Below are 14,862 nucleotides of genomic sequence, written 5' to 3' on the forward strand. Positions count from 1 at the left end.
TAAAGATGGGACAAGTGCTTGAAGTTCTGGCTTTCATCCAGTTTGTGCATGCTTAGGTCAAATTTAACATTGAAAAAAAAAATCTTGCCTGTGGTGTCTTTCTTGTGACACCAGCCAATTCTCTGACACTAACTAGGTGTTCTACAATTCACTTCTGTTTGACACTACCCGGAGTTAACAGCCCAGAGACTTAAGGGCTCCTTCCTGCAAGACTGCCCTCACTTCACATGTCAGCTACAAGTTGAGGGTCCACAGTCTACCCATGCTTCTGTCGGACTTGTTTATAAACTCTGTGGTTTCCACAACCCCCATCAGGTTAAATAACTTGCTGAAATGACTCACAGAGCTTAGGAAAACACTTGACTTCTGCTTATGGTTTATTATAGAGGATACAACTCAGGAACAGCCAAGTGGAACAGATGCCTAGGGCAAGGGGTTGAGGGTTGGAGAGGGTGGCACAGAGCCTACGTGCCCTGTCCAGGTAAGCCACCCTCCCAGCGTATCGATGTGTTCAGCCACCTGGAAGCACCCAGCCACCTGGAAGCACCCAGAACCCTGTCTTTTAGGAGTTTTATGGAGGTTTCATTACCAAGGCATGACTGATGAAATCTTCGGCCTTTGGTGATTGAACTCCATCTCTAGCTTCTCTCCCCTCCCTGGATGTTAGTGGTGGGGCTGAAAGTTCCACCCTGCCCTCCCGGTCATCTCCTGAGCATACAAAAGGTGTTTTATCACTCCTGAGTTTCTCGAAGGTTTTTAGGAGCTCTGTGCTGGGAACTGGCGATAAATACCAAATATTTATTTTTTATTAAAATCAGGAAGTTGGTTTTTTAAAATAACTTTCTAATTCTAATTTTACTAATGTGCGCAAGTCCTTTGTATTTTGGAAGAAAAGACTGTTATATCATATGCCACGTGTTTGACTAGTTGAGGAACTCAAAAAAATAATTTCAGAAAAACTTTTAACTGTATCCCTCAGTCTGATAAGCAGATATAATTTTATAGGGAAATTTCATGTCTACTTTAAAGGAACGATTCATCAAACAAGGTTATATAAAGATGAGGAGATTTCCATGGCCTTAATGAAATCTTTAAGACATGACTTAACACTTCATTATGTTGACTAGCTGGTGCCCTGTCATGTCTACCTGATTTGGCCATTTATTGTTTGGCTAATTATTAGTATCTCTACAGTCTTGTTGCTAGTAGGGAGAACATTGCTATTTACTGTAACCTCTTTTAGAAGATGTTATGTTTAGTTATCACATCCTATTTCACACTTGGCATCAGCAGATGACTGCATGGCATAACTCTGGCTTGATTAGACTTTGTTATTTCAAAGATTTCCTTACTTATTTCCATTGAACAAAACTCAAGCAAACTTTAAAGGGAGATGCTAGCTCACAAGATGCTTTTTCAGACCCTGTGGTCTCCAGCTGAGGAGTACAGCCCTACAGTAGGGCTGGCACACGGTCCTTCCAATGTGAACCTTTAACAGGCATGATACTTTGTTCTTGCCTGTGCACATTTGTCTCTGTAGTCTTTGAGGAGCACACGTTCAAAGAACTCACCTGCTTGAACATGTGCAGAAGCCTACAGACAGGCCACTTAGTGAGAGCTCATTAAAGCTTTTCATTTAAGCTGGGTTGTCTGGAGAGAGGTAACTCCAGGGGGACTGCCACATGGTTGCATGGGCTCCTGCACTGACTTTCTGTCAACATCTTAAGGGCAAGGTGACTACGTATTTAAGGCCTGAAGGTCCTGGCCAAGATCACGATGACATTACTTGTTTCTCTGGGTTTCTGATTTTTTTCCCTCCTCTGGAATGTAAGTTCCTGGAGGCCAGTGAGTCCATCTTTAATTTTCCCTAGACCACTTTTGAGCTGGGATGGTTAGGAAATGCTAATGAAATTTTCTGGGTAAGCCCATTTAGGGGTTCTTAAGCAGTGGTGATTTTGTACCTTCAGGGACACTTGGCAATGTCTGGGACATTTTGGGTTGTCATAACTGGAGGGTGCTACTGGCATCTGCTGGGTACTGGCTAAGGATGCTGCTAAACATCCTGCAGTGCACAGGACAGCCCCCATAACAAGGATTGTCCAGCTCCAAATGTCAATAGTGCTGAGGTTGAGAAACCCTGGCCTAGTGTAATTTAGTTGCTATCTAGATCGGATTATCTTTAGACACATTTAGTCAGTCTAACTGGCCAGAATAGTTCTGCTTTCTCAGACAGATACACTGGGTAGCCTGAAGCAAAGAGAAGCTTCTTTGAAAGAAACTCATAAAAAAACCACATGCACCTAGAACAGGAGCTTGAATCAGCTGGGAGTGCTCAGAAACCCCAGGCTTCCTATTCATTCAGGAGCTATAAGGTGGGAAATGAAATGTGCTCTGCCAGGTGCCTGGTACAAGGTAGGCACTCGGTGTGTTCCTTCATTGCTTGCTCTGCTAATGCAGTTTTGTGGTGGGTGGGTAGCTTAACTACTATTTACAGAATTGGGTTTAAGCAAGGCCTTGCAAAAACCTTGAAGTTTTAGAAATTGATGAAACCCAGTGACACCTGTCTCCATGGTTATCCTTGTGTTCTCTCCAGGATTTTACTAGAAACTCTAAATTTTATCTGTTAGACTGCCTGTGATTTTTAACAATAATTGTTAAACAGATGAACATTTATTGTTCATCCGTATCTGTGCCAGTCACTGAAGTCAGTCATTGTCCCTGACCTTTTATGGCGCTTTCTGTCTACTGGGAAGATAGACACCAGACATGCAATTATGTACAGGTGTTCAGTTCAGTGGTTATAAATGTTACTGAGGAGACTTGGGAGATGTGAGAGAGTATTAGAACAGGGGATCCATCCTAGTCTGGAAGTTCAAGGGAAACTTCCTTGAAGAAATATTTAGGCTTAGGTCAGTTGGGGTGGTGGGAAATGTAGGAGACAGCGAATACCGTGCGAAACAGCCTTGGGAAAGGAGCCTTCCAGGAAAAGAAAGAAGGGTACAGTGTTGTGACATAGTGAGTGGCTGGGTGTTATGGATTGGTAGGGAGTGTCGTGAGGTGAGGCTGTGGACACAGAATGGACAATCCTGTAGGGCCTTGTAAGCCATATTAAGTATTTTGGATATTAAGACTTCTCTGAAGCAGGGTATTGACATGATTAGATTTGCATTTGAAATTTGCATTTTTAAAGAGATATGCTTGACCACTTAAGTTTTCTAAGTGTACAATTCAGTGCTTATTAGTATAGTCACAAAGGTGTACAACCATCCTCACTTTCTAATTTTAGAACATTTTCATCACTTGATACAGAAACCCCATATTCATTAGCAGACACTCCCCATTGCCTCCTCTCCCCAGACCTTTGGTAACCGTGATCTACTTTCTACTTTCTGTCTCTGGACCTGCCTATTCTGGACAATTCATGTAAAGGAAATCATGTAATTTGTGGCCTTTTGTGACTGACTTATTTCACTTAGCATAATATTCATAGTTCATGTTGTCTCGTGAATCAGTACCTCATTCCTTTTTATGGCTGAAATAATATTCCGTTGTATGGATCAATCACATGTTGGTTATCCATTCGTCAGTTGATGGACATTGGGGTTGTTTCCACTTTTTGGTAGTTATGAATAATGCTGCTATGGAATTGACATTAGTATCATACAGATGGTCAGGAGGAACATGGAATTCAACCTTCATCTTTAAAGAGAAGGGCATTACTCCTTTTTATTCTGTAGTACAGTCTTTTCAGTAAGCATTTTCTTTTCTGAAAGATTTGTATGGCAGTAAAGGTTCAACCACATGTGTTAATGTTGATGAATTGAGAGAAATGCTGTTAAAAACTTGAGTTTTGGGGAACACTTGAAAGCATTATTTGCAGTTAATGGTGCCAATTCTTGCTTAGTTCTGGAAGTCAGAGTCTGTTATTGTTCTGGTTGTCTATTTACAAGTGGATGCCAAAGAATTCTTAGCTCCTCTGTTCCACTTGAATGACTTCTTGTCCACGTTAATAGAATGTACCTGATTGCCTATTACCAAGGTGATGGCTTTCATCTTGATTAGTCATTTCAGAGAATTAAGAGAAAATAAAAGTTAGAATGGCCTCAGTATTACAGAGTTCAGAATGTGAACCAGGAGGTCAGGCATATAATAAAAAATGGTTTATGACCTGCACTGGGGCATAACTTCAGGCACAATGAGTGTTAAGAATTAGTTAATGATTAAGCATGAACGTTTTCAGACCAAGGAAAAAAGTGTAGGCAGTGAATGTAAGAAGCTTCAAAGCTTATCATGTAGAGTGGGAAAAATAAAAATAGTATCAAGCTGAAGCAGTTTTGGTAAAAGTGTTTAATGGTAAATTAACACAAATCAGTCAACAATTGGAAAGATTTGGTTTATCAAGTCAGGGCACAGAGTTCGTAAAAAGATTAGTTAATCTTTGAAATCTTAATGTGCCTGTCTGCTTCTTTGTATTGGTTTATAACTGGTTCCTTTCAATGTTAGTGTCGGGAATATTACCCAAAATTTCATTCAATATTTAGCAAGCTTAGGATGACTGTAAAATTGGTCCATCAATTGTGCAAGCAGTTACAGGACACCTACTGCTGATGAATGGTCGTGTTTGTCAGGGGGAAGCAGGTTACTTTTGGCTATTCATTGGGAGAAATTGATTGTTTCTTAGTGGATAACAGATTAATAGTAACTGGTCTACTCTGCAGTTTCATCATGGTACTTAACGGACTTACGTTTATTTATCAGGCCATGTCAGAGGACTTTATCTCACGGCTATTATTATTACAGTAGTCTCATGTGTCTGGTCCTATATTGAGGATTGGCCTGCATTAACTTGCTTAATCCTCTAAGTAACCTACCAGGATAGATAGAAACCAGTGACATCTCTAGTCTACCGATGAATTTACAGAGGCTCAGAGATTAAGTGACTTGTGTGAGCTCATACACGGGAATGGCTGAGCCAGGACTTGATGATGAGCTCACTCTAGAGCTGCGGCGCCCTGCAGGCTGCTTACCCCCTTCTCTGGTATACTAACGCTAGATGAAAACGGGACACATTTATCACGGAAGATTACATTTCATCCACAGTTGAGGTTCTTGAATTTTGTTCTAAAAGTGTGTTCTGGTTAGAGCCTATTCCTAGAAATCTGGTTCTTAGCATGTTATTACTTTGTCTTCTCATTGGTTGCATGTGACCTTAAGTAACTTCTTAATCTTTCTCAAACATACTTGGCTCCTGTCTAGTAGAATGTTATATGACCTGGTAAAGCGCACCTCAGTGTTCCTAAAGGTCCCTATTTAGCCCACAAGAAGAAGCGCAGCTTAATCTGGTCACTGGAATATTAAATTCTGCTGTTCCTCCTCCGCTTACTTGATTTGTCTGGTGGTTTCGAGTTAAATCATTGCATTGAGTGACTGTTTTCTTATCTAAAAACAAGGTTAATGTTGGTAGTTATTGCCTTATGTTGAACCCCAGTGAAGGAGAGGCCAACAGTTTTCCTAATCTTGGGGTTCAGGGGGATATGGTGACAGAGTTTTGGGCCAGGAGTCAGAGCACTTGGACGGTGGCCTGGCTCTGTCACTTACTGAGCTGCATGACTCGGAAGCCTCTTCACCCTTCCCCCACTCTTCTCTGCGTACCCTGAAGGTAATGAGAATTAAACCAGGAATTATGTATGAGGAAATACTTTATACCTTATAGGTCATATAAGAGATGATGATTATTCTTAAAGTGCCATGAGATTATAACATTTGGAAATCTTAGATTTAATTTAGTTTTCTATTTTTTGTTTTTGGACTTCTTAGATGACGCTTCAGTTGTATGTTTTCATTTTTTTTCTTCTTTCTTTTTAGTGGTATGCGTGCAACAGAGAGAAATTATGTGAATCACTCCAGGCTGTCTTTGTTCAGAGTTACCTTGATCAAGGAACACAGATCTTCTTAAACAACAGCATTGAGAAATCGGGCTGGCTGTTTATCCAATTATATCACTCTTTTGTGTCATCTGTTTTTAGCCTGTTTATGTCTAGAACATCTATCAATGGGTAAGTGAATCTTGGATACTTTTTTCTTTATCCTTAGGTCTAAAAAAAGAAAAGGAAAACGAAAAGTTACCTTGTTGAGATGTTGACCACCTCTACAGCTACAACACTTCTAGTCAGAATCCTTGGCCCAGTGTCTCAGCCTCTGCAATTATGCTTTTAAAATTCACTGTAACTTGATCTTGATAAACAGCCTCATTGGTCTGTATTTCTGTGATGGGAGTCACAGTGCTTCCCACTTTGGTGTGCACAGGAATCACCTGGGTATCTGGTTAAAAGGCAGATTCTGAGTCAGTAGGTCTGGGGTGGGACCAGAGATTTTGCATTGTTAACGTGTTCCAGGTGATGCCTATGCTGATCTATTAGAGAGGAGCAAGATGGTTGGAACCATCTTAACATAGGCTGAAAAGTAAGATCTTTGCCTTAAGCACACTTCCCAGGAGCAAGTTTTTTTGGGAAGGATCTAATTCAGCCCAGCAGTGGATGGTGGCTTGTTCGAGTGAAGGGTTCTCCATCTGTTCTTTCTTTCTTTCTTTTTAAAAATATTTATTTATTTATTTCGTTGTGCTGGGTCTTAGTTGCAGCAGGCGGGCTCCTTAGTTGTGGCACGTGGGCTTCTTAGTTGTAGCATGTGGGCTCTTAGTTGCGGCATGCATGTGGGATCTAGTTCCCTGACCAGGGATCAAACCCAGGCCCCCTGCATTGGGAGTGTGGAGTCTTAACCATTGTGCCACCAGGGAAGTCCCTCCATCTATTCTTACATAATGTTTAGACTCACCAGAATTTTGTAAACATTGTGGAATTCTCTATCCCTAGAGTGGTTCTCTCATATAAGTCTATGGAAGAAGCTTTAGGAATATTTTTATCCTTTCTTGGCCAAATTTTCAGACACCGCAAAGCCTAAGAATCCAGAACTCCAAAGAGAAAAGCAGCAGGGCTCAGTGCTTGAAAAGCCTGTTGGACCACTTGAAGCCACTGGCTGGGCCCACTTTTTCTTCCCTTGAGGTTTGGAGCCAGCTTCTACTGAATGTCTGGATCCCCAGTCTATCATCTGGTCCTTAAATATGTTTTCAGGAACCATGAGCCGTTTCTCAAGATTTCTTCATTGTTTATATGAAATTGCCTTAAATTTGCTTTAGCAAACAGTTGTTATTTTTGTATTGGTAGCTGAGTTTAAACAACTTGGTCTGACATTTTGTTTCTAAAATTCACGGCATTGAATTTCTGTTCTGTACCATTTATTTTTTCGCTGGGAAAGCAGACAAGTCACCGCAGCAGTGATTTTTAACCTTTTGGGGGCCCTGTACCTCTTTGAAAGTGATATAAAGTAGAAATTCTCTCTTCAAATAGTCCTTACATTCAGCATTTTGCATATAATTTAGGGAGATTTCAAACTCTAAACCGCTTCCCCCTACCTCTGCCCTGTTCGCCCCTGGTTAAAATTCTCTGCTCTGGGATTTCACAGTTCGGTCAAAGGGGCAATAAGATTAATAAATCCGTTTTGGCTTATCTTATCCACAGCTCTTCTGCTTTTCTTTTTTAAATAACCCTCATCCCCACCCCTTCATCCCCCCTTGGCACCCCTCTCCCCCAACAAAACAAAAACATCTCTTGCCCTGTGTCCTATTCTCAGCTGGAAGCTTAACTTTGAGCCCATTGGGAATTTCCGTCTATGGCAATGGAAGCTTATTACCACAAGTGGCTGTCTCTTATAGAAATAATTACTATGGTAACCTTTTTTGAAAGAATATTGATTTATTTTATTTATTTTGTGGGTTTTTTTGGCTGCGTTGGGTCTTAGTTGCGGCATGCGGGATCTCTGTTGCAGAATGCGAGATCTTTTCCATGCGGTACGTGGGCTCTTTGAGGCTTGCGGGCTTCTCTCTAGTTGTGGCGTGCGGGTTTTCTCTCTCTGGTCGTGGCACGTGGGCTCCAGAGGCCGTGGGCACTGTAGTTTGTGGCACCCAGGCTCTCACATTAAGGTGTGCGAGCTCAGTAGTTGTGGCTCGTGGGCTTAGTTGCCCCGCGATATGTGGGATCTTAGTTCCCCAACCAGGGATCGAGCCGTGTCCCCTGCATTGGAAGGCAGATTCTTTACCACTGGACCACCGGGGAAGTCTCTATGGTAACCTTCTTGAATTAAAAAGATAAGGTACTTATCGACGTCCTTTACTGGGAAGGGGAAGACCAAGTAAGGAGAGACTTGATAGCTGTTTTCAGAGTTTATTTTATAAGGAAGATATTTGTAAGGAGGTTTATCTCCTCTGTAGACTCTAAATCTAGAGAGAACTTAGAGAACGTAGGATGTTTTTTTACACACACACACACACCCCAAAAAAATACATCGACATCACTAACTTTGGGAGTTAAAGACAAATTAGAGAGCCATACCTCTCCGTGGTATGTGTTTGCTGGAAACCTTGTACTGAGCAAAAGTCAGTGTCTTGGTATTTTAAGTGGGATAATTCTTCATTGTGTGGGACTGTCCCACACATTGCAGGAAGTCTGACTTTTCTGACCTTGCCTTCTAAGTGACAGTAGCACCCTCAAGTAATTGTGACCACCCAAAACTCTTCCCACCTACTCCCAGGGCCCCTAGAGACCAAAATTCATCTGGGCTCGATGAATTTAGATTTTTTTTTTCTTTTGGCAGTTTAAATCTTTTTGTGTAGCCTCTGTTGCTCATGATCTTTGGAAATAGGACAATGCTTCTCTCTCTGGTGCCTTTCAACCTGAGCTCTGACCTCAGATGACCTCTAGCTCTAGAATTTTATGATTTTCAGGTCAAGGGTCCTTAGACTCCAAAGAGATGGCCAGGGAAGCATGTTAGTTTACAATTGGGAACGTTTAAGCCATGGAACTGTTTTGCAACTTACCTTTGGTCCTATGGCAAGTTAGCACCAGCATTTGAAACATGTACCCCCACGCCTGTGACCTCTCTTAGCTCTTGTTCTGACTCTGGCTCCCATGTGAAATTTTGTGTAGCTATTTCAGGAAGTTCAGCTCCTTTTCTCAGTTTTCTTTTTCAGCCTGTTTTCCCACTGGAAGATAGGAACAATTGAGGATTAAAAACAACTTGTCTTTTAGGAGATGTTTTCTCTGGGAGCTAGTTGTATTGGGTGAAAGTCTGAGGGTCCCCCCCACCGCATTTTTTAGCATTTCTGTAGGGCAGAAGATTTACTGCAAATATATTGTTAGATTTGGTTGACCTCTTCTGAGGGAAAGGGGAGGAGGAGCTTGTTATATGAGCTCCATATTTTAATTTTTTCCTGAAACTGGTCTTACCAGGAACACCCAGTTGCACACGTCCTTCCAGTCACTGTGTAACAAACATATTGCACCTTAGGATTATTCCCAGAAAGCAGCAGTATGGCACAGATTTCCCTGCCATTTCCTAGACCAGTGGTTTTCAGACTTTTCCAGGGTCTGAAGAGGAAGCGCCTCAGGAGCTGCTTCAGGCTGCAGAGAAAGGCCCAGGAGTGGGCTGGCAGCAGCGCTGAGGCTCTCAACCTCATTTCAGCAGCAGTTCTCCTGTTACATTTTACATTGTCGATGAGTAACGTCTGCTTCGTTTAAAGAAACGGTTCTGCTGCTTAAAGGAAGTTTGAGAATCCCTGCCCTAGACAGACTGGGATTTGAGAGCTAGAAAGCAAGTTCTAAATAGGGAGTGCATTTTATTTCTCAAGATGATGCTTCCTCAGGACTTGGTTTGATCTGTAGCTGCTTTTAGGAGAGCTCTCTTTGATCTCCATTTTAACTCCTCTTTTTTCAAAGGCATTACTATGCTTTAGATGTTTTTTAGGATTTTTAGAAATAATAGGACCCAGCCAATTGTATAACATACAAACTGACACAAGTATGAATCTACTTTTTAAATGCAGATTAACGGATATCACAAGGACCACTATTCCTCTTTTCTCTAGTGTCTCTTAAAAATCTAATACCTAGAGCTACTTTTTATACTCATTGTTCAGTTTCATATTCTAAATGGCTTTTTTCCCCTATTTTCTTTTTCTGCTTAGTGTTATTGGCTAGTGTTGTGGTCTGATCCTGTTGGCCTGTCATTTTTTTAAACCGATATACATGTTTTCTATTACTCCTTCCATCTTTCCTTCCTATTTTGACTTAAATTCTTCACATTCATCTTTTTTTTTTTTTTCTTTGCGGTACACGGGCCTCTCACAGTTGTGGCCTCTCCGGTCGCGGAGCACAGGCTCTGGACGTGCAGGCTCAGCGGCCATGGCTCACGGGCCCAGCCGCTCCGCGGCATGTGGGATCTTCCCGAACCGGGGCGTGAACCCGTGTCCGCTGCATCGTCAGGCGGACTCTCAACCACTGCGCCACCAGGGAAGCCCCACATTCATCTTTTAATTTCTTATATATTTTTTCTTCCCTTCCCACCTTTTATTCCTCTCCTTTCCCCACTCTTTTTGGTGTATTGTTTGCAGCCTCAAAGGCAGACGATGATATCTAGAGGTGTTTTCTTATTTTATTAACTTTGCTTTTTAATCATAAATCATATAAAAGATATATATTTTCATCGTATAATCGTATAAAATAAACATTGTGTAAGTTCAGAAGGCTGTTGGTGTTGAGTCACTACTTTGTGTGGATGTTGGGTGGAAGTGCTTAGCTTGTATAGAGTCATCCATTTTTGTCCTCTTTTCTTTTCCAGGTTGCTAGGAAGAGGCTCAATGTTTGTCTTTTCACCAGATCAGTTTCAGAGACTGCTTAAAATTAATCCAGACTGGAAAACGCACAGACTTCTTGATTTAGGTGCTGGAGATGGAGAAGTCACAAAAATCATGAGCCCTCATTTTGAAGAAATTTACGCCACTGAGCTGTCTGAAACTATGATATGGCAGCTTCAGAAGAAGAAATACAGGTACAATTTTTAGACGTGGTTTAGAGTATATTTCTTGGTTTTAGATGTATTGCTTCTTGAGATTATATTATTTAAAGAATATAAATCAGAAACAATTTCCATGATGAGGAATTAAAAAAAAAAATCTTTCCATATTACAGTTGACTCTTGAACAATGCAGGGGTTAATTCACGTATAATTATAGTCAGCCCTCCGTATCTGCAGTTCCTGCACATCTGCGGATTTAACCAACCATGGACTGTGTAGTATTGTAGTGTTTACCTTTGAAAAATATGGGCAGTGTATAAGTGGACCCAGGCAGTTCAAACCTGCATTGTTCAAGGGTCAACTGTACAAGTAAGTGGAAATTGAGAGAGAAATCATCTTTCTTTGGCAGTGTTCTTCTGAACTAGAGGTTTTGGCGCTGTAGGAAGGAAAAGGGTGGGTGAGAGACAGCTTGGAGAAGAGAGATCATACGTAGGGACTTGTTCCCTAATTTGAATCTGGCATTCTCAAATCTTGTTTTTTGTTTATTTTTTTAATTAAAAAAAGCTTTTTAAAAATTGTGGTAAAAATATGTAACATAAAATTTACCACTTTAACCGTTTTTAAGTGTACAGTTCAGTAGTATTAAGTATATTTGCACTGTGGTGTAACCACCATCACCATTCATCTCCAGAACCTTTTTATCTTTCCCAACTAAAACTTTGGTACCCATTAAACACTGATTCCCCAGTCCTCTGTCCCCCTGGCTCCTGGCAGCCACCATTCCACTTGCTGTCTTTGTGAATTTGACTATTCTAGGAACCTCGAATAAGAGGAATTGTACAATATTTGTCCTTTTGTGATGGGCTTATTTCATTTAGCATAATGTCTTTAAGGTTCATCCATGTGGTAGCATATGTCAAAATCTCCTTTCTTTTTAAGGCTGAATAATATTCCATTGTATGTATATGCCACATTTTGTTTATCCATTCATTTGTCGATGGACACTTGGGTTGCTTCTACCTTTTAGCTATTGTGAATAATGCTGCTGTGAACATGGGTGTACAGATATCTGTTTGAGTCACTGCTTTCCCTTCTTTTGGGTATATACCCGGAAGTGGAATTGCTGGATCAAATGGTAAGTCTGTGTTTAATTTTTTGATGCATTGCCATACCTTTTCCACAGCAGCTGCACCATTTTACGTCCCATTGCAATGCACAAGTGTTCCATTTTCTCTACAACTTCACCAATACTTGTTGTTTTCTGTTTTTTTGATAATATCCATCCAAATGGATGTGAAGTGTCAAATCTTGGTTTTTAGACCATCTGCTGCTTGAGAGACTTAGGAAGAAGGTTATTCTTAATTCAGTATGGATTCTATTGAATGGGGGAAGACGGTGCTGAGTATGGAATGGGGGAGGTGGAGGTAGAGCCTGCTTCCTTCTCTGATATATTTGAAGCTGGGCTTAGGCTTAGAAAGAAAGGAGAGAATTATGTACTCCCTCACTTTCTTACCCAGCTAAGTTCCTAAGTAGGAGACTATCTTAGGAACAGACTAACCCTAGAGACAGAGCATTAGCATAGCTCTTGGAGCAGGATTAGATTTAAATTTGGGCAAAACATGGACATGTTTAGCCTGGGGAAGAGAAGACCAAGTAGGAAGGAGGGGAAGGGAAGATTACTGTAAATGAGTATTTAAAGGGATTTATATGGAAGGAGGCCCACCTACCCCGGGCCATGGCCGTGCTTGTTTGCCTGACATTCAAACCCTTCTGAGACTAAGTGCCCAAAAGGAATTTTCAGTGAGACTTCAGATGTTTGAATTAGTGATTCAGTATATGTAGAGTTTACATGTTATGTTACCTGATAAACTTGTACACCACATAAAAAATACTTAGTTATTGGGAATTCCCTGGCAGTCCAGTGCTTAGGACTCGGCACTTTCACTGCTGTGGCCCAGGTTCAGTCCCTGGTCGGGGAACTAAGATTCTGCAAGCTGCGTGGAGCGGCCAAAACAAAACAAAACAACTTATTTTTCTTTCCCTAATAAATATTTCATATGCCAAAATCTGTTTGCCGTTTGATAGGGAAGTTATACTGGTTGACACTCTCTTCATAATATTATTAGTATGAAATAGAAACGTATTCACAAAAGTGGCAACTTTTGGTACAGTTTGACATTTTAATGGGCAAGCAGTATCTTACTAAGTTTAGGGTTCGCCTAATCCATGATGGCAGGGCAGACTTTTAGCTTCCATGTTTTTTTTTTTGGCTTCTTTTTGGGAGGTAGCTGTTTTTTGTTTCTCTTCAATATCTGGGCTCATGAAAAACTGGCTTTTTAGTAAAGGTTCTGGATGTCATTTTTGAAATAAACCCATAAAACAGAAAATGGCCAGGCTTTCCCTCTGTTTTGCCAGGATATTATTGTTTATGCCAGAAAACCTGATTGTAAAATTTAAGGATGTGGCTTTGATTTTTAAAACAAAACAATAAATTTTCTCTACATTGCTGGTATTTTTTTTTTATTTAGGATTTATCAAAATACTGATTGCTTTGTTACTTCTCTAAGGAAAATGTATTTTAAATCCCCCTGAAGGTAAACTATTACTTAACTCACTTTCTTGAAAATAATAACCCCCTGAACGGACGCCTTTCTTCTAGGGTTAGAAATGCTGTTTTGGAAGAGCCATAGACATTTAGGAAGGAATTATACAATTACTTTTTGATTGTGTGTACTAATGAACAGTTCCACAATTCAAATGACAATAAATAAAAACTGTTGTTTGGCAGGAAGAAAATTTTGGCAGCATGGTTACCTTCCTTAGTCTGCTTTACCAAAAGTTAACATGAAAATTTGTTGACATGATCTGAATGGTGGTTTGTAGATAGTGGAGGAAACAAGTGTGTGGCAAGATGCGGACTGGCAACGTGGACGGGTTTGGAATTAAGTCCGCACAGGCAGTTCACCCAAGTGTGTGGGTAGTTCAGAAGGAGTTGCGTATACATTTTTGACACCAGAGAACAAAGATCTTTAATGTAAATTTGAAAGATGCTTGACTTTAATCCATTATCTATAGGTTATCTTGATCTACAGGGATCTTTCTTGAAAGGAAAGGAAAATATTGTGGTTAATTCTATTTCTCGTGTTCATATCCTCTTTTCTTTTTTAACAAAAAGATACTGGAGACTGAAGGGATGGCCATTCACTCTCAACCCACCACCCTGGAAGCATTTATTCAAGGACTGATTGTTAGGTTCTTTCTCACCTTATATGGAGAGAGCAGGTTCATTGACCTGAATAACATACTAGGAGAGTTTCCAAGTTGTAATTTCTACTCTGCTAGAGATTTACAGTGTGACCTTGGACAAGTCACTTCTTTCATTTTTCTCATAAGAAGAGGAAGATTCTAACAACTTGTTAGGATTCCTGGGCTAATATGCAGTTTGAGTGGGGCTGATAAATACATCTTCATCAGTGGAACTGAGTTTATAAGTAGAAATCACAAAACAGAAGTAAAGATGAAGTTGGACCTCTATAGGTATAGTTTTAACTGTCCCGATATTAAGGCTATAATTTTCTGTTATGAGCATGTGTTTCGGTCTTTCAAAATTACCAACATGGAAACTACCTATCCTCAAATAATTCTGAGATGGATTTAGTTAGATTATTCTAGATATTTTTTAAAATACATTTATTTATTATTTATTGGGTCTTCGCTGATGCGCGCAGCCCCTCTCCAGTTGTGGTGAGCGGGGGCCCCTCCTCGTTGTGGTGCGCTGGCCTCTCATTGCAGTGGTTTCTCCCGTTGCGGAGCACGGGCTCGAGATGCTTGGGCTTCAGTAGTTGTGCCTCGCCGGCTCCAGAGCGCAGGCCCAGCAGCCGTGACGCACGGGCCCAGCTGCTCTGCGGCATGTGGGATCTTCCTGGACCAGGGCTCGAACCCATGTCCCCTGCATTG

General features: G+C 40.9%; 1 protein-coding gene across 5 annotated transcripts in view; it reads left to right on the plus strand.

The window, feature by feature from the left end:
* METTL9 (methyltransferase 9, His-X-His N1(pi)-histidine) overlaps positions 1-14,862 on the plus strand; it is a 45,092-nt gene that overhangs the window by 5,555 nt on the left and 24,675 nt on the right. For 2 of the 5 annotated variants that reach the window (XM_079943905.1, XM_079943906.1), the window contains exons 2-3: positions 5,866-6,056; positions 10,729-10,938. The exons of 1 other annotated variant lie outside the window; for it this stretch is intronic. In XM_079943905.1, coding sequence (XP_079800031.1) covers positions 5,866-6,056; positions 10,729-10,938 — 401 coding nt within the window. Of the gene's footprint in view, positions 1-5,865; positions 6,057-10,728; positions 10,939-14,862 lie in introns of those variants that run through there. 2 more of the 5 variants (XM_079943908.1, XM_079943907.1) reach the window with 2 other exon arrangements.

The sequence above is a fragment of the Stenella coeruleoalba genome (genome assembly GCF_951394435.1).
Source record: "Stenella coeruleoalba genome assembly, chromosome: 15".
Taxonomy (NCBI): Eukaryota; Metazoa; Chordata; class Mammalia; order Artiodactyla; family Delphinidae; genus Stenella; species Stenella coeruleoalba.